Here is a 15352-nt window from a genome sequence, read left to right on the forward strand (position 1 = left end):
GTCATCCTAAACAAAATCAGGAAATTCATCAGAATTCGAACAGTCCACACAGAACATGTGACCACTTCCTATTGAAGAAGTCCAAAAAAAGGTTCCTAGGAATCACATTTGCAAATTCTTGGCAGACCCATTGTTTCCTGTATTCAAATATGGGACACTTGGGAGAGCCACTTAAATCAACAGACACTATAGTTACCAAAGACCATGCTACATATATAGCATTTATGAAATTAAAACACAAAAGACAGATTAAAAATCTCTGAACTATTCACTTTCAGGAGTTGAGTCAGCAAAGGAGTTTAAACAGCAATAGTTAGAGAGCGAAAGAAAAACAAAAAGAGAAGTAGCAGAGAAACTAATGGTAAATGAACTACGAGTAGACACTACGGAGCCGGAGAGGTGGAGGGACTTAGGGATATGGAAAGGCTGCTGGCATGGCTTCACCATGTGAACAAAAGAGGCCTATGAGACACACAGGTTAGGAGAGGAACAAGTGAAATTCAGACTGCAGGGTTGAGAGGAAGGAGAAATAAATAGTGACACTTGATGGAAAATTCCTGTTAAAGATATAAAATGGTTAAAAGGTTAAGAAAGAATGGTAGCATGAGAAGATAAAAGGACAAAGGAAAGCGACTCACTCTAGAGGAATGTCAGGCTAGAAGCAGAGAAAACCGTAAATACAAACTAAAGGTGTAAGGACGAAAGAAATGGAATGCAGGGGGTTCAAGATCACAGATTTTCTCCCTTCTCCAAAGAAAACACATTAGAAGAAAAAGAAGCAGAAATGAGGTGTTGGAGGAGAATAGATGAGAAGTTTAAAGGAAAGCACCCTGAACATCTCAATCAGGATGTGTTCAGGGAAGGAGAATGAAGAGGTGCTGTCTTCACATTAAGCCACAGATGGGCAGGCGCTTCCAGGGGGGGTCACCATGCTCCTCCTTGGTCATATCAAGGGAACACAGTGATCCAGGGGTTACAGCAACACAGCAGTTTCTTTAGTAGTAACCAGGAAAAAAAAAAAAAAAAAAAAAAAAAACTAAGGGAGCTTGTCTACTTCTAGAGTTGAGGGGCATATTTTTACATATGCAACTGATGCATGCATTCTTTGGGCCACATTTTTCTGCAGTGTTATTTTTAACTAATTATTTGGGTCCTCAACTTCTTTGATCTTACCCTAAAAAATAAAACAGTGTGGACACATGCACTAACGTGAAACTAAACCCTTGGATATCTGTGACTCTTAGCTCTAGGGATTTGGCTGCTGTGAAAGTATGTAAACAAACCCTGAAAACCCTTGATGGACTCCAAATTGGTCTACTTTTACAAAAATATCAAAGGGAGCAGACAAAGCAATCTTTTATTTTGGGAATGAGCTGCGCGGTTTTTCAAATCGGGTTATTAACAACTGAAAAAAAGTATTTGAACACTTAACTTAGAAATAAGAGGACTCAAGGAGTACCTATATTGATTCAACTTGACAATGATTTTGAAGAAAAAAAGATCAATGAATACAAACTAAAAATTTTTAATATTACACTTTCCTAAATCTGTTTTCTGGAATGAAATTATTTTTAAAAAAGCTATGACGAATGATGCTATAAAGTTATTGTATTTGGTTTGATTTATGACTGTTCATGTTCATTTTCATATTCAAAAACTAGACATAATTTTAAGTTAGAGTGAGTGTGTAATTAAAACATGTTGACTTCACAAAACCATTCAGAGGAAGTTTCAACAAAAGCAAAGCCACCCAACCCTAGGAGTGTCACGTCAGGCTGTTATAAACCTGGTGGCCTTGCTCTGGCCAGCAGGGACAAGGCAGTGGCAGAAGGGGTTGCAGGGCACTAGCTGGTTTTAACAGTTAAGCTTAACATAAATAGCTAAAATATAAAAATTCTTTGTATATATATATTACATATATATTATATATACACTTCACTATTAAATTATACATGGTTGTGTGATATATTTTAAAATATACACAAAGAATTTAAGATTTTAAAAGTAGGAACATGTAAACCCTGTTAAATCTCCCTTAGAGTCAAGCACTGAAAAGTGTGTAGTGAGGACTCAAGAGGTCTTTCTCTAAGACTTTAGAAGTGAGGAACAGAAGCTGGTTGTGTCTCTTCACACATGCACACATCCTCCATACTTACAGGTACAGGCTAGCTATACATGCACATATTCCCACATGTAGATAATTTTTAAGAGTATTTTAAACCCAGGGATTTAACATATGTAGTTTAGATTTTTAAAAATAAGTCTTCACTAGGATAATGTTTGAAATAATAAGTTTCATGATGTGCTCTGTATGGAGAAATGTTGGGAAAGTAAGACACAGAAAGTGAAAAATGAAATATAGAATGGTCTCTACCCATGAGAATATCTGAAATGTTCAAAACATAATAGCCCTAACTATTTCACTGAAAGAGTAAAAGTTGTATTTTAGTAACAGAAATAAACTTAAAAAATCTTTCTGAACATTAAAATATTGGTAGTTTTTATTTCTTTGTATTTTCAACTCCTTTAATACGTGACATATAATTTTTCTTAAAGTCACATGTAGATTTTATAATATTATATTAATTCATTCAAAATGAAATGAAAGAATCTCCTGCTTCAGACCATGGTACTTTGTACTAGATCAACTCTTCACTGAAAATAATAAGGGCCGAAGAATACTTTAAATAAAATAAATATAGCCAGGACTGTAAGGGCCAAGATCACAGATAAAATCAGATTTTTTTCAACCATATTTTTACTCACAATTTCACAGTTGCCAATTCACAGTACAAGACATTGCAGCCAAACAGTAAACTGTGGCCAAGAGCTTTTCATCAATCTCAAAAGGATAAAGAAGATAATAACTGGAGTCGAGGGCCACCAAGCTAAAAGGAACTAAGGATCCTTAAACAGAGAGAAAAGGAAAGAGTAAGATAAAGTACTACCAAGAAACTATGCAGTAACTGCCCTTATAGCATTTGCCAAAGTCTGAATTTCTCACTGAACAAAACATGAGAAACCAAACAGAAGGAAGGCTCTAAGAGGGTAAGAAGCTTATGACATTCACACTGGGGAGATAAATATTGTAGTTCAGAGTCTCCCTAAAGAGGCTCAAACACACATTTAGGCTTTTAATGAGATCCAAGAAAGGCTATAAGAGACCCCAGAAGGTTACATACACAGAGAATAAATGGAAGCTTGGTCAAGACCACTATTCCAAGGCTAAACCTCATCTCATAAAATCTCACTCCCTTCCTGGAATAAGGTAATCAGTCCTAACTTGAATTGCTAACCCAAAGAAAAGTAAATCCTGTGTAAATCCTCCACTCCTCTTCCTACTAAATATCCAACATTCATTCATAAAACTCCAGGCATATGAGAGGACTGTATCAAACCACTAAAAACCAACCAAAAAAAGTAGAGGGAGATAGAAAAAGCACAAAGTCTCCTGTGTGTCCTGCTTGTGGATCAAAGTTCTCTCCTTCAGATTCCCAGGGTCAACTGTACTAGTATCCATGGTGATTGGGAGAATTCAGTTGGTTGGCATAGTGGCAGCCCAAATGGACTACCATAGGCAACATACCACGGCGGTTCAAAGTTCAGGTTCTTCTAAGCCCACTGCCTGGGCTCCAATTCCAAGCCCATCATTTCCTACTTCTAAAACTGAGGACAAATCAGTTAACCTTTTTGTTCTTTGCCTCTGAAAGTAGAAGTAACACGATATAAGAGTCTTGGAATAGAAGTCAAAAACACCTATCAGTCCTTAAGTATACTAATCAGTTGGGTGACTATGCATGGACTTTTGGACTTTGTCAATTTCCCTCTCTCTGCTCATGTGTAAAAAGACAAACCACAGTGCTTTCTTGCTGTTTATTTGGCTATTGGATTTGTTTGCAGTAATTGCTCTAGAATTTCAGCCAGTTTAAATATGACTATTATGACTCAGATACTGATTTTTTTTTCATGATTATGGATTTTCTTCCGTGGCACATATTGGATTGATATTTAGCCAAATGACAATGTTTTGCCTTTCACATTTATTTACAAGTTTAAAATATTTCCTGTATTTGAATTCATGGGGGGGAAGGGAATAAAAAGGTGATTATTACTAAGAAATTAATATAGCCTAAAGGAAAGTTTTGGCTTATGGAAGAAAATATAGACTTACTGTATTTTTCTGATTTTAAAGCATCAGAAGTCAAGTAATTATTTAATAGCTAATACTTGTATAAAAATAGTTCTGAAGGTATACAACATGAGATTTTCATCCTATCAGCACAGGTATACCAAGGGGTACAGTAATGGGTAAGAGATAGGTGGAGGCAGCAATGATAAAGGAAAGTATGTTGTCACTGATAATATTTATAGTTGCCAGTATATGCTGCAATAAAGCACAGACAGTCTTCTGGTCAATCTTATTATTGTTTTTAAATTCCCCACAGAACAGGATCCTCCCTTTATGACCTGCCCTAGGGAAGGCACCCATTGTCCTACTTTGTTGTATCATCACATTTCAGTACAGAAAACCAATTATTTTACTATGGAAAAAATCATAAATAAAAAGAAGTCAGGAGGTATTTTTTATATTATATACAACATGTATATATCAAGTATATTACATATTAACCTTCCTTTTCAGAGATTTATATAGAACATTAAGAGAAAGACATACCAACAAACTTGTATGCACAAATTTCTCTATCCATCTTGTTATCTAATAGGGAAGAAAATTTCTAGCAGCAGTTATTATTTCCACTGGGAATTGTAGTTGAATTTTATTTTCTTAAACCTTTTCTGTATTTTTTCATGTTTTCCACAAGGAATGTTATTTCTCTGATAACAAAAAAGAAAATCTTAGATTTATAATACAACTGTCTCTATCATCCTCTGATACCTAATGAGCAAAATGATGGAAAAAATTCAGACCCTTTTTAATACAACAGTGACTTGGGTGATGCCAATATACTCACAGTACACATCTGTATGATCAAAGAATGTCTTTCATATAACAGGTACTTTGTAAACATATATAGACTTAAGCCTAGTGTATACCATTGAATATTATTATAAAAAAAAAAAAAGGCCCCTTCCTTGAGACATAGGACTAAGCAGTTAAGTTTCCCTGTGGTAGTAGTAAACTGAAGATATCTTCATACTCCAAGAAGACACTGGTTTTCTATTGAACTTCAGCTGGCTCCAGCCAATTAGTTTGTTGGTGATCATTACCTCAATACTTGTTATAACCTCTTTTATTTTTCTCAACTTTTAACTAATCAAAACATTAATCTGTACAAGGACAGTTTTGATGACATCACTGTCACTCAAACACACTTCATGACTTCCCGAACTCCAGTTTTAAAAAGTTATATCAAAGAACTTCTATAATTTTGCCCCAATCTACCTGTTGCAAGCATCCCTTGCCTTTTCTTTTTCTTCTACCTGATTGTACTTTTCTCACATTCTCTGCAGTCTGAAATGCTATGATCTCCACCAAATAGCTCCTATTTCTCAAAATTTCACCAAAGCATGTGTGAGGCCTTGAGTTCATTACTAAGGACCCCGGGGAAAAAATTCCCAAAAGGTCTCTTAAAAAAGTGACTTTCTATGTGACACCTTTCTAGTTCTAATATTGTCTTTTACTTCCCTGGCCCAGAACATAGGAACTGTTTAATTTTTCCCTGTAAAACTTGCTTGAAAAAAATTAAGTGATGGTTCTATTTCTCAGGAAGGCATATATATGATCTTTTTTATCATAGGTCCTGGGTCAGCATCTAGTCACACTATTTACCCTTTCCACTGAAACTGAATCTTATACAAGTTATTTCCAAATCTCTCTCTCACGTAGGCCCACAAGGTCATGACTATTCTCCAAGTTCAGTCACTCTGTTTGTGTTCTAATGTGAACCCTTTTCTCTTGAACTAGACATGTCTGCAGCCCAGGTCACAGAGCCTGAGGTTATGGGTCAGCCACTCCAAGGCTGTGGTGAAGTGCTAACTTGAAGGTCCCTGCATCTTAGTTTCCTGTCTTCTTCCTGACCCTAGCTCTCGAGACCTCTAATACCAACTTCAAATGACAAGGTCATCATTACCAATTATTCAAGCCAAACATGTAGGAGACACTTGTATTTTTCAAGTTAATTCACATACTACAATTCACTATCTTCAAAATACATCCAAAACCTGGCTATCACTGCCTCTATCCTTACTAAGACATCATCATTCTTCACTTGCATTATTTTAGTAGCCTCTAATATGCTGCTGACTTATGCCTCTACAGTTAATTTTTAATTTCACAGCCAAAGGCATCCTTTTAAAATGCAGCATATTTAAAATTGAGCATGCCTCTCTTTTGCCCAAAACTGTCCAGTGGTTCCTAATTTACACAGATCATAAGCCAAGTTCTTCCTAATGGTCCACAGGTTTACAAAGTCTGGCCTCTAGGTTACCGCTCTGAACTCATCATCTACTCATCTCCCCTTTTGCTCTATTGGTTCCACCAATTAACCTCTTTGCTCTTTCTCTAGCAAACAAGAATCCATATTTCTGTCCTAAGCCTTCACCTATGTCTGGTCTATTCTGCCCACAAATATATGTATGGCTCACTCCTTCTTTCCTCAAATCTTGGCTCAAATGACACTTTCTTAGGGCCTATTCTGATCACACTATTAAAAATGGCAAATCACCCCCACCACCTCTCCCAATTTCCCTTACCCAACCATATTTGTATTTTGATTTGTTTTCTCCACAGTACTCCTCATTTATCATGCTTATTATCTCTCTTCCCCAATTGTGTGTAAGCACCAGCCAAGAGCTCTGGAGAATGATCAGAACTTAGAACAGTACCTGATATACAATGGGCACTAAACAAATATTTGCTGGATGAATGAATGGCCTGGGCCATACTTTAAAGTTCTTAAACCTGGTCAAAGACAGATCTCTCACAAGGTTGAAGTCAGCAGAGGTCAAAGGACAACTTCATTGTCTGTCTGGTTTTTCTTCCCACTTCAAATCTCCCCTATATATGAACTCAGAATACCTGTTTCCTTTCAAAGTACCTCCTGATCATGCGTGCATTCTGGTTGTTGACCTTATCTATTTAACATAATCTTCTTCTGGTTCAGGTCAGTTGTATCTGAGTTTTTCAAGATCATCTGAAGAGTGATCAGTTAGGACTCCAGTAACTTATATAAAGGTACACACCACATGATGCATCTGTACCAACTGTGTAAGAGCAGGCAGAACCCTTAAAATACAAAATGTCAGTCTAGTGTTACAGCTTCTGTTAACTCAACAAGGTTCCCACAGCAAACATCATTACTTCAAGAGGACAGATAAGTGAAGGAAACCAACATTCCCATATTCTCATGAAAATGAACTTTTGACAAGATGCCCCTAAGTGTCCTGGAGGTCTTGAGCTTATCATCTCTATAATATTTTCAACAAAAATGCCCACCATCAGGTCAAGTTTCCCTTTTTTGTCCATGTTCCTTCACTCACTATTGGATATCACTTGCTCCCTTTCCCTTTGCAGTTATTTTTTCTGGCTTAGACTTAAAGCACCTGAGATTGAAAAACTATGAAATTCTGTTCCTATGGAATTTAGGTGTTATATAGGCATTATGAAATCTCAGTGTTTTATGATAATGTTTTAGATGACAATTAGCTTTGCATTTCAACAAACTACTCTAGGTCTATCATCAGAAAAATAATTCACATTTCAATAAGTAACTGTTCTTTATTTTAAGCCTGTGACAGGAAAGAAAATGAGCAAACATAAATAATCATAAAAAGCAGGCATTCTACTTTAGATATTCCTTCAGAGACCTACTTCAGAAGACACAGCTAAATTTTGTACCATCGTCAATAACATTCCCACAGAGTCCAAAAGAAAGATTGCATACATCATGTGCAATCAGCACAGACCTATTTTGGAAAAAAAAAAAAAAAAAGACATTTTAAGAACCAAAGAGTAATATTTGAGTAGATAAAATGGTCTTAAAAACATTTCTCTTAGATAAATCATTAAATCATATGCACTCCTAACTAACTCCAATGTTAAATTGTTTCTTTCCAAGTATTAACTAGAGCTGTGGGTTAATACTATCAAGGGAAAGTTTCTCCTGTCATCTGTAAATAACTCTATTTTATCTATTATAACTCTATATTATCTATTCATTTATTTATTTGTTTATTTATTTATTTATTTTGGTACTGGGGCCTGAACACAGGGGTACTCTACCACTAAGCAACATTCCCAAACCCTTTTTTTTTCCCCCTGGGACAGGGTCTTGCTAAATTGCCCAGGTTGGCCTTGAACTTGCAATTCTCCTGCCTCCTGAGTGCCTGGGATTATACGCCTATGCCACTGTGCCCAGGTAAGTTGCCATTTTAGCATGAAAATCTGTTGAAAATAAAAGCCATAGTGAATTTTTAGATATTATTTAACAAAATACTCCCTGAAACATATGAAGCTCATAAGTTACTGATGATTTTGATGAGCAACCAAGATGAAGATTTTATATAATTTTATCTTCATTTTTTATACCTTTCCAAATTTTTGCTTCAACAAAGCATAAAACAGGAACACTGTCATCAAAGCATAATTTTGTTTTTAAGGTAAGAAGACTAAGTAGGGCAGGCCATAAGAAATATTTTTCATGGCTTTTGAATTGTATCAGAAATTTTTGGTAAGTAATACTTTATGAACTAAGAGATACTTAAATGAAGTTTTGACACCAAGACAGCAAGGCTGTAATTAATAAGAACTTCAGAAATTCACAAAACCGTGTAATCTTTCATAAATACAGAACTCTTGCTACAATATCTTTATTTTAAAAAACAGTAAATTTTGTCATTTTTAAAGTGCTGTATGAGAAAAAAATGATTTTTTTTTCCTCCTGCTCTGTAAAGCATGCCCCGCTCCTTTAGCTTTCTGCCAGAGTTATGGATCTTTCTGATCTTCAGATCCTTAGGTAAGAAAGTACAGTTTGGCATTTTTTTCTTCAACATCACTTCTTTCACAAAGGAAGATATCTTTTTGCACAATCTGAATATAAAATACATATACTGAAGCTATCTTCACAGTAGGTCTTATTTTCAAATGTACTTGTGTTGAATCAATTACTTCCCTGATTTGAATCTTCTAAGCAACAATATTTGAAAAATGTTGTGCTGTTCTGCAACTAATTTACTGTACATAATCATGAAGATACCTTCAGACATATGTTTAGATCTTTTCAGGAGTGTTCATATCACAAATGGCTAGTCATTGTAGCTCGCATTCCTAGTAAGATGTTGTCTTATTAAATCCTGAAGTTGGTAAAAAATTGTTCTCACCTTAGAAGAAGAAATGCTAATTCAGTGATGCAAAAATACAAGCTGATACAAAAATAAGGTTGCAAAAACAAGTTTAATTTGACAGAATTAGGAAATAAAGTAATAGAAAGGAAAAGCTGGTGGAAGAGGTGGGAAGAGATCTTAGTGCCATCTTTCTAGAATGCTAAATATGTGGCAGGTGTAATGTTGGAAAAGTCAGCCATTTCTTCCAGTGCTCACAAGGATCCTTTGGAGTACTAGCACTTCCCATGTCACACATGGGAAAAATAACTCAGAGGCTGCATTTGCCAAGTCTAATAAAATGACCTGGGATTTAAGCTGACTCCAATATTCTGAGCCTTCAAATCATTGTAGGATGTCTTTATTAAATAAGAGCATTATTTAAATTTGGGTAATTAAAATAAAAAGAGACTATTCCTTTTGCCCGTAAAGGTTATCAAGTAAATCAAGGAAGCACAAACTGTCTTACAGGAAGGTTAAAAGTTCTCTTAATGGTACCTTCTTTACTCTCTTCTCCCTTAAATAAGTGCACTGAAAATAACATACTTAATATCACCAGGGTTACTGATACAGCAAGTGGGTGTATCACTGAGAATAATGAGGGATGTGTTATCTCTCTGTGTAGCACCAGAAGTTTGGCATAGAGAGATTATTCCCATATAGGCAGAGCAACAGTTGCTAGTACAATTTTAACAAGTTGTCTCTCTATTCTCTCTCCGCCCTCTTCTCAGTACCTCTCTCTCTTTTTCCCTACCTCCCTAATCTCCACTACTCCATCACCCTCCCACCTTTCCTTCTCAGGCACAAATACTCTAATGTAAACATGCATTAACATATAATGCACTTTTTTCAGAGAAAAGATGTTCAGTTTAATATCACAGGATAGAAAGGTCATTAAATCTGACTAGGCAAAATATATTTCCTGGAGGAAACTAATTTTCACTCAAATTCGAAGAATGAAAGGGGAGAGAGATGATCCTGGCCTAATGAAGGCAGTGATGCAAAACACATAAATGACACTTAGCTGGTCAGGACATGGTTGCAAAGTGAAGTGAATGGAAGTAATACAACACCACAATGAAAATCATTCAGATCGCAAACTGATTCACCAAAGAGTAGAACATTATTTTAAGCATGATTAGAGATGTGGATAAAGATGCTAGATTAAAAAAAAGAAAGAAAGAAAGAAAATACCAGATGATTACTGCTTCCTATCTTTTATTAATTAATTAAAATACTTGGGAAGGGACAAAGATTTGTTCAATGCCACTACTTATTGTAGAGTCCTGGTGACCAAGCCTGTAGCTCAGTACTACTTCTATACTACCAGCTGAGAGCCCCCCAAAGAAATCCCCCATCATCTATTCACCTCCTCTTTGGCATCTATGGGCCCAATTGATGGTTCATATTGTCCTGTATTACTAATAACTCCCAAGGCCAAACAGACACACCCAGGAACAGTGACTCAGGGATGAACCAAGACTTGAATGGGAGTGATGTGGTACTTAGCACCTCAGGAATCGTTCTGCCCTAATTCTCACTAGACTTTCGGTTATGTGTCTTCTTGATTCCATATTTCACAAGAGTAAGAGGCACATCTCAGAGAAGAAGTCAGGTTAGAATTAGGAAACAGAAATGCAAATAACATTCTGGTTAAACATTCCCAGAAGTTAAAACTTTGTGAATATGTGCCACTGAGTGGCTAGAAAAAATTAATGAAAGATGACTTTTTAAAGTTATTAGAGAGGATGTTTTCATAAGAGGAGTTCACAGTAATTAAGAATATATACATATATCATCTTGGGAACACTTCTTGAGAGACAAGTAATTACCTGGGAAAATTCTTGCAAGATACTTTCAGACTTTAAAAAGCAGATCCAAATGCAACTGTCAATCACATAGTAAAAAGTAGAAAGGGGTTAAAAAATTGCCAGTAAATCAAAATATGTTGCTTTAGGGCACATGTAAGATATTATCTATAATTGGATTTTTCCAAAGGAAAATGCTCAAATGAAGCAAATTCATCAAAAAAGAAAGAAAAAAAGACAGAGAGAAAAAGTGTTTTCTAAATAATCCTAAGTAAAAACTGACAAAAATATATAAATTTTAAAAATCTGGATTTTTAATTTATAATAAAATCATTTCTAATTACAAAAGGAACATGATTCGGAGGTCATATAACTCAAGCTAGAGATAGGATTATAACAGTAAAATTAAGAAACAAAATGCTGGCCGTGTAGCTCTGTGGTGGAGCACATGACCCTGGGTTCAATTCCCATCAATGAAGTGGGGAAAAAATTAGATATTCTTGGTAGAGACAAAGCAGAGAGAGTATTATTACTTTTAATCCTTTTTTCAAGGGACTAGAAGACTAACTTGATGTTTATGATTGATCAGACTTCCATTGTTGGGACTGCTAAGCAGATTTTATTTGAATTCTTTTAAGTTTTATTTTTATTTTCACAATGTGGCATTTATTTTCATAATATGGCATTTATTTTTATAAATGCCTGATCTCAGTTGCAAACAGAGCAGTAAAAGTATATTTAAGTTCTTTTCCAAGATTGCTTTCTGGGTTCTGATTTGCTGGTTCCTAGCCCTACTTGTTTGGCCTCTTATCTACAAACAGTTTTACAATGTTGATTACAAAAAGAATCTCCCTCAGAAATCTATTCTATTCATTAGACTCTGCCTTATTTAAACATTTTGTGAAAAAAGATCAACCTCTTATACGGTCATGATGATTCACCAAGTTGCCAATAAAGAGAATTTATCCTCTGAAAAAGATTTAAAACCTGAAAGTTTATTCTGACGATTAATATGCTTCCAATGATTATGAGAGATTAAAACCAAATGTGGCTTTCTGCTGAATCCATGGCAGTAAGAAAAACCACACTTAATCATTTAAAAGTAATATATTCTGACAAGTTTTTATTCCATACTATTTGCTTTTATTTTCAAAAAGTTTATAGGACTTCGTCCAGATGTAGGGATAAATAATCTGAATTTTTAAAAAACTGAGCCAATAATTTCCCTAGAATATTTTATCCTTCAAAAATCTTTAAGTACACATAATACCATACGAATAAACTTGCCAAATACTTGAGAAATAAGCTTTCCATGTGTATACAAACAACTTGACTTCAATATTTATTGCATCTGGGCAGATACTAGCATATTCCCCAATGCTTTTGAAAAAAAAAAAAAGTGATCTGTTATGATTTCAATTGCAATATAATTTGTAAGATCAAATAATATTTTTAATTCAGATTATATGGATATATATGTGTGTGTGTGTGTGTGTGTGTGTATACATATATACATAAAAATTGAATAAAAGTAAGATTCTCTTCCTTCTTTTATGCCACTCTGATTTTATGGAAGAGAGCAGAACACACATTGTTTTACAGTATGGACTTCAATTTCCTCTGTTGCTAATTTAAGCAGGAGTTCTCAGTAGAAAATGACCAGGTAGAGGATATTACTTTTAGAGGCTTATTAAATACACAGTGCCACATTAGAAAGAAAAACACATCAAAAGGTCATAACTAATATTTAGTTTTAAGTGAGTATTAGTCTCAAAAATGTATGATATCTCTTGAATTATGTCTACTAGGCATCATAAAAATGCAACACCCCAAAGACTAGCTCTGGCCTAGGCTGATATGTGCATACCTACTAAGTAACCTCAGTGTAGTCTTAACCTGAATGGGTATGTTTCTAATTTTCCCTTAATATTGTGGTTGAAATGCATATTATGTCCCCTAACAGATTTTAACAAAGTTAACTATCAATATGTATTTTGCCTTTAGAAGTACTCATATACATTCTTGAATTTTCTGTTTTTTACAAAGTGCAATTGTATACTTGTTTCACAGAGCACAGGATAGTTTTAAAAATACTAAAGATTGAATTCAGAAAATTGAACTGACAGTTTACCTTATTCAAAGAACATCTGGTCATCTTCTGTATGCCTGATTCTATAGCTAATTTTTAACAACTGAAATAGATTAGTCCTCACATTTAAAAAATAGTGCTCAAGGAGTTAACCTAGCTAAGAAGTCAGGTTATTTGAGTTCAAGAAATCTGGAGGAAAATATCACTTTTATGAAACCTATCTTTGACATTAACTTCAGAACACTGTCTCCCAAAACTGATTGTTAGAAATTTGACTTCCTGTCTTGCAAACTGTCATGTCATTGAGGACTCGGAGGGCCCTCTATTTCCATACTCATACACTATACTTTTTCAAGCATTTCTATGTCTTGCTGAGTGGAAGAAAGCAATGACCTGTATATGTACCTCCTAAGGCCCCTTTCAGATCTAAGCTTCTGAATCAAAGTCTCTGTAACTGATATGTACTTTGTGATTTAAAAATCATCTTTTTTTTCAAACATTTTAAAACTTTAGTTGTGCTTGGGAAATCTGTTGGATTCTACAAAGTGCCTTCCATGGTGCTCAGTACATAAAAAGGAAAAAAAAGAAACCAAAACAAAACAACTCCCAATAACTTTTACTGATAAACAGTATTTCTGCAAATTCTTTTGAGCTCTTAAAAAGGATTTGTGAGACTTATAAGCCAATATAAATATTTGATAAAGAGCACTAAGGCCCTGAAAAGCTAAGTACCTCAGAATCTTACTTTAGAATATTACATTATCATGTTGATTTTATATGGTTTTCATATTAACTCAGAAAACAGGTAAGTGAAACTTAGTTTGTATAACAGCATAAACCACATCCAAAGCAACAATCAGTATTTAGTACAGTTTCTAACAGTAAAAACTTTACCAGATCCACCAATATATTTCTTTTCAAAGATTAAGAAATATTTAAGTGCTTTAGAGACTTACGAAAGTGTCAAATCATCTTATTCCCAGTCCATCTACGGTAGTCTTCAAGGGTAGAAGGCTTCTTGCGTACATTATGAAGAGAAGGAAATTTGCCCCTGTAGCAGGGCCCTATTGCCTCTCTCTCAAATATATTCATGATATGGGAAATATAATCTTTCTATATATCCTTAGGTATACTTGCTGAAAATAATAGCCATGGCTATTATCTATGTATTCACTATGCTTTTCTACATTTCAAATGTTTTTCATTTCAAAGTAAAAATACAATTACCTTTCTTGCTTCTTTTATCATCTTCCGAATAGTTTCCTTTATTGTAAGTAGGTGTGCTCTTGGTGGATGAAAGAGAAGATCTATATGGGTGCCCCCTAAGAGTCCAGGCATAACATATGGCCAGCCTAAATCAAGATTTGGAGCTTCCACATCAGACTCAATGGGCCAATAAGTCCCTGAAGACGAGGTATCATCATAGGAGTTATCAGTACCATGCGCTGTACTTTGTGCAACCTTCTGAACATTTTTCAAAATATAATTAATTTCTTCCTCAGCTAGGAAGTCTGCAACACGTTCCTTGGCCAGAAATTCTCGGTATGCTTCTAGTCCATGTTCAATCAGGGTATCAACTGCCACTCGATACCATTCCTTATAGTGAGGCTCAATGTAGTTGTCAGATTTACACTCCTCATTCAATGAGGAAAGCATTGATGAGGTCTCCATTCTTGCAAGAATTTGACAGTGGCACTTTCAAATGTCCATTTGCAAGAGGTATCTGAGAGTTTGAAAAGAAGAAAATCAAGATCATTCAGAATTCTGTATTCAAACATTTTATTATAAATGTCAACTACTATTTTTACATTTACTCATTTATATTACTAGAAGCTTAAACTGACATGTATTTCATATCCAAAATGACATTAATAGCACTGCAATTCATATATCTATTACATATTACAGTTAAACACATTTCCTAAAAACTGTTATTTGATTTTCCTTTTTCAAGTTATCTCTACTTCCAGTTTCTCATCTAAGACAATACACCTGTTTTCTCAATACACTCAGAAATTCTTAAATCTAGGACCACACGGGGTAGTTATCAGTTTCTACAAGCCCTTTTAAAATAGAATAAAAATACAGTCAATGTCTGACTAGCCATTAGTATAAA

At 34.9% G+C, this 15352-nt stretch overlaps 1 protein-coding gene across 2 annotated transcripts in view; it reads right to left on the reverse strand.

Annotated features, from left to right (window-relative positions):
* Positions 1-15352, reverse strand: part of Fam83b (family with sequence similarity 83 member B) — an 80019-nt gene that overhangs the window by 47502 nt on the left and 17165 nt on the right. For both annotated transcript variants that reach the window (XM_047559749.1, XM_047559750.1), the window contains exon 2: positions 14464-14959. In XM_047559749.1, the coding sequence (XP_047415705.1) occupies positions 14464-14907 (444 nt within the window). In that variant the 5' untranslated portion in view covers positions 14908-14959. The remainder of the gene's footprint in view (positions 1-14463; positions 14960-15352) is intronic.

Source organism: Sciurus carolinensis, chromosome 7 (genome assembly GCF_902686445.1).
Source record: "Sciurus carolinensis chromosome 7, mSciCar1.2, whole genome shotgun sequence".
NCBI classification, from domain to species: domain Eukaryota; kingdom Metazoa; phylum Chordata; class Mammalia; order Rodentia; family Sciuridae; genus Sciurus; species Sciurus carolinensis.